Source organism: Oncorhynchus gorbuscha, linkage group LG23 (genome assembly GCF_021184085.1).
Source record: "Oncorhynchus gorbuscha isolate QuinsamMale2020 ecotype Even-year linkage group LG23, OgorEven_v1.0, whole genome shotgun sequence".
NCBI classification, from domain to species: Eukaryota; Metazoa; Chordata; class Actinopteri; order Salmoniformes; family Salmonidae; genus Oncorhynchus; species Oncorhynchus gorbuscha.
The window spans coordinates 64988738-64993893 of NC_060195.1; the positions used below are offsets into that span (position 1 = coordinate 64988738).

Below are 5156 nucleotides of genomic sequence, written 5' to 3' on the forward strand. Positions count from 1 at the left end.
TTGCTAAGATAAGACAAATCAAACTTCAGATATAATGAAAAAGTTAAAAGTTATACTACCCGTTGGAGCGACGTGCAGATGCGTGCAGATGCGACCACTAGCTCCAACCGGAACCGGAACAGGTAACTTGATGTGTTAGGTCACTTCTCCTCCTGAGAGATCTCATGTGTTAGGTCACTAATCCTCCTGGGAGATCTGATGTGTTAGGTCACTTCTCCTCCTGAGAGATCTCATGTGTTAGGTCACTAATCCTCCTGGGAGATCTGATGTGTTAGGTCACTTCTCCTCCTGAGAGATCTGATGTGTTAGGTCACTAATCCTCCTGAGAGATCTGATGTGTTAAGTCTCTTCTCCTCCTGAGAGATCTGATGTGTTAGGTCACTAATCCTCCTGAGAGATCTGATGTGTTAGGTCACTTCTCCTCCTGAGAGATCTGATGTGTTAGGTCACTTCTCCTCCTGGGAGATCTGATGTGTTAGGTCACTTCTCCTCCTGAGAGATCTGATGTGTGAGGTCACTTCTCCTGAGAGATCTGATGTGTTAGGTCACTAATCCTCCCGAGAGATCTGATGTGTTAGGTCACTTCTCCTCCTGAGAGATCTGATGTGTTAGGTCACTAAATCCTCCTGAGAGATCTGATGTGTTAGGTCACTTCTCCTCCTGATGTGTTAGGTCACTCCTCCTGATCTGATGTTAGGTCACTTCTCCTCCTGAGAGATCTGATGTGTTAGGTCACTAATCCTCCTGAGAGATCTGATGTGTTAGGTCACTTCTCCTCCTGGGAGATCTGATGTGTTAGGTCACTAAATCCTCCTGAGAGATCTGATGTGTTAGGTCACTTCTCCTCCTGAGAGATCTCATGTGTTAGGTCACTAATCCTCCTGAGAGATCTGATGTGTTAGGTCACTTCTCCTCCTGGGAGATCTGATGTGTTAGGTCACTTCTCCTCCTTGGAGATCTGATGTGTTAGGTCACTTCTCCTCCTGAGAGATCTGATGTGTTAGGTCTCTAATCCTCCTGAGAGATCTGATGTGTTAAGTCTCTTCTCCTCCTGAGAGATATGATTTGTTAGGTCACTTCTCCTCCTGGGAGATCTGATGTGTTAGGTCACTAATCCTCCTGAGAGATCTGATGTGTTAGGTAACTTCTCTTCCTGAGAGATCTGATGTGTTAGGTCACTAATCCTCCTGAGAGATCTGATGTGTTAGGTAACTTCTCTTCCTGAGAGATCTGATGTGTTAGGTCACTCTGATGTGTTAGGTCACTTCTCCTCCTGAGAGATCTGATGTGTTAGGTCACTAATCCTCCTGAGAGATCTGATGTGTTAGGTCACTTCTCCTCCTGAGAGATCTGATGTGTTAGGTCACTAATCCTCCTGAGAGATCTGATGTGTTAGGTAACTTCTCTTCCTGAGAGATCTGATGTGTTAGGTCACTTCTCCTCCTGAGAGATCTGATGTGTTAGGTCACTAATCCTCCTGAGAGATCTGATGTGTTAGGTCACTTCTCCTCCTGAGAGATCTGATGTGTTAGGTCACTTCTCCTCCTGGGAGATCTGATGTGTTAGGTCACTTCTCCTCCTGGGAGATCTGATGTGTTAGGTCACTTCTCCTCCTGAGAAATCTGATGTGTTAGGTCACTAATCCTCCTGAGAGATCTGATGTGTTAGGTCACTTCTCCTCCTGAGAGATCTCATGTGTTAGGTCACTAATCCTCCTGGGAGATCTGATGTGTTAGGTCACTTCTCCTCCTGAGAGATCTGATGTGTTAGGTCACTAATCCTCCTGAGAGATCTGATGTGTTAGGTCACTTCTCCTCCTGAGAGATCTGATGTGTTAGGTCACTTCTCCTCCTGAGAGATCTGATGTGTTAGGTCACTTCTCCTCCTGAGAGATCTGATGTGTTAGGTCACTAATCCTCCTGAGAGATCTGATGTGTTAGGTCACTTCTCCTCCTGAGAGATCTGATGTGTTAGGTCACTTCTCCTCCTGGGAGATCTGATGTGTTAGGTCACTTCTCCTCCTGAGAGATCTGATGTGTGAGGTCACTTCTCCTGAGAGATCTGATGTGTTAGGTCACTAATCCTCCCGAGAGATCTGATGTGTTAGGTCACTTCTCCTCCTGAGAGATCTGATGTGTTAGGTCACTAAATCCTCCTGAGAGATCTGATGTGTTAGGTCACTTCTCCTCCTGAGAGATCTGATGTGTTAGGTCACTTCTCCTCCTGAGAGATCTGATGTGTTAGGTCACTAATCCTCCTGGGAGATCTGATGTGTTAGGTCACTTCTCCTCCTGGGAGATCTGATGTGTTAGGTCACTAAATCCTCCTGAGAGATCTGATGTGTTAGGTAACTTCTCTTCCTGAGAGATCTCATGTGTTAGGTCACTAATCCTCCTGAGAGATCTGATGTGTTAGGTCACTTCTCCTCCTGGGAGATCTGATGTGTTAGGTCACTTCTCCTCCTGAGAGATCTGATGTGTTAGGTCACTAATCCTCCTGAGAGATCTGATGTGTTAGGTCACTTCTCCTCCTGAGAGATCTCATGTGTTAGGTCACTAATCCTCCTGAGAGATCTGATGTGTTAGGTCACTTCTCCTCCTTGGAGATCTGATGTGTTAGGTCACTAATCCTCCTGAGAGATCTGATGTGTTAGGTCACTAATCCTCCTGAGAGATCTGATGTGTTAGGTCACTAATCCTCCTGGGAGATCTGATGTGTTAGGTCACTTCTCCTCCTGGGAGATGTGATGTGTTAGGTCACTTCTCCTCCTGAGAGATCTCATGTGTTAGGTCACTAATCCTCCTGAGAGATCTGATGTGTTAGGTCACTTCTCCTCCTGAGAGATCTGATGTGTTAGGTCACTTCTCCTCCTGGGAGATCTGATGTGTTAGGTCACTTCTCCTCCTGGGAGATCTGATGTGTTAGGTCACTTCTCCTCCTGAGAGATCTGATGTGTTAGGTCACTTCTCCTCCTCGGAGATCTGATGTGTTAGGTCACTTCTCCTCCTGAGAGATCTGATGTGTTAGGTCAGTAAATCCTCCTGAGAGATCTGATGTGTTAGGCCACTCTAACCGACTGGTGTGTGTGTGTTCTTCTGCAGATGAGACAGAATATGAGTACAGCGGGAGTGAAGAGGAGGAAGAGGAGCGAGACGTGGGGGAGCCAAGGTAACACACACACACACACACACACACACACATCCAACAAACACAATCTGTCATTGGTCCATTTTCCACTCAAACTCTCTTCTGAATGGTCCTTCCCCAGCTCCATCATCAACATCCCCGGTGAGTCGACATTAAGGCGGGACTTCCTGCGTCTGCAGCTGGCCAATAAGGAACGCTCTGAGGCTCTGAGGCGCCAGCAGTTGGAACAACAGCAGAACGAGGAACACAAGCGCCTCCTACTGGCCGAACGACAGAAACGCATAGAGGAGCAGAAAGAACAGAGGAGGAGACTGGAGGAGGTAGGACACACACACACACACACACACACACACACACACACACACACACACACACACACACACACACACACACACACACACACACACACACACACACACACACACACACACACACACACACACACACACACACACACACACACACACACATGTTTACCTCTTGTTTTCTGTCCAACAGCAACAGCGTAGGGAGCGTGAGTTGAGGAAGCAGCAGGAGAGAGAACAGAGGAGGCACTATGAGGAGATGGAACAACTACGGAGAGATGAGGAGAGGAGGCACGCGGAGAGAGAACAGGTACACACTGACTTCCTCCTGAAGTCCTCTTGTTCTCTCTCTTCCTGCTGCTACGGTGTATAGGAGTACATTTGTCTCTTGTTCTCTCTCTTCCTGCTGCTACGGTGTATAGGAGTATATCTGTCTCTTGTTCTCTCTCTTCCTGCTGCTACGGTGTATAGGAGTATATCTGTCTCTTGTTCTCTCTCTTCCTGCTGCTATGGTGTATAGGAGTATATCTGTCTCTTGTTCTCTCTCTTCCTGCTGCTATGGTGTATAGGAGTATATCTGTCTCTTGTTCTCTCTGTTCCTGCTGCTATGGTGTATAGGAGTATATCTGTCTCTTGTTCTCTCTGTTTCCTGTTCTCAGGCTGCATTAGGAGAACATCTCTGTCTGACTCTCTCTCTGTTTCCTGTTCTCTCCTTCCCTCCAGGCTGCATTAGGAGAACATCTCTGTCTGACTCTCTCTCTCTGTTTCCTGTTCTCTCCTTCCCTCCAGGCTGCATTAGGAGAACATCTCTGTCTGACTCTCTCTCTGTTTCCTGTTCTCTCCTTCCCTCCAGGCTGCATTAGGAGAACATCTCTGTCTGACTCTCTCTCTGTTTCCTGTTCTCTCCTTCCCTCCAGGCTGCATTAGGAGAACATCTCTGTCTGACTCTCTCTCTCTGTTTCCTGTTCTCTCCTTCCCTCCAGGCTGCATTAGGAGAACATCTCTGTCTGACTCTCTCTCTCTGTTTCCTGTTCTCTCCTTCCCTCCATGCTGCGTTGTGATAGGAGTATATCCGTAGACAGCTGGAGGAGGAACAGAGACAGTTAGAGATCCTACAGCAACAGCTTCTACAGGAGCAGGCTCTACTGCTGGTAACACTGTTACCCCTGCATGTCTATATATATATATACCCCTGACCTCTCACCCCTGACCCCTCAATAACTTCTACAGGAGCAGGCTCTACTGCTGGTAACACTGTTACCCCTGCATGTCTATGTATATATACCCCTGACCTCTCACCCCTGACCCCTCAATAACTTCTACAGGAGCATGCCCATTGTATACCTGCATGTGTACATCTACCTACCCCCCTCCTCTGAAGTCTGACCCCTCAACCCTGTGAAACTACAGCTCCAGAGCCTGTGGTGTAAACCTGTACCTTGTCCCTGTGTCCAGTGTTTGTTGTTCCTCGTTCCTCTCTGCAAGTCCTTACCCTGCAAGGAACCCCCCTCCCCAGCCCCATCAAATCACATCACATGTTATTTGTCACATGCGCCAAATACAACAGGTGTAAACTTTACCGTGAAATGCTTACTGACAAGCCCTTAACCAACAATGCAGTTCAAGAAGAGTTAAGAAAATATTTACAAAATAAACTAAAGTAAAAAAATAAAAAGTAAATGACATAAAAATAATGAGGCTATA

At 46.9% G+C, this 5156-nt stretch overlaps 1 protein-coding gene across 1 annotated transcript in view; it reads left to right on the top strand.

Annotated features, from left to right (window-relative positions):
* The window catches only part of LOC124010719 (TRAF2 and NCK-interacting protein kinase-like), a 66860-nt gene that overhangs the window by 59152 nt on the left and 2552 nt on the right, over positions 1–5156 (top strand). The window contains exons 3-7 of the mRNA XM_046323365.1: positions 3063–3168; positions 3269–3467; positions 3646–3762; positions 4517–4603; positions 4683–4700. Of these exons, the coding sequence (XP_046179321.1) occupies positions 3063–3168; positions 3269–3467; positions 3646–3762; positions 4517–4603; positions 4683–4700 (527 nt within the window). The remainder of the gene's footprint in view (positions 1–3062; positions 3169–3268; positions 3468–3645; positions 3763–4516; positions 4604–4682; positions 4701–5156) is intronic.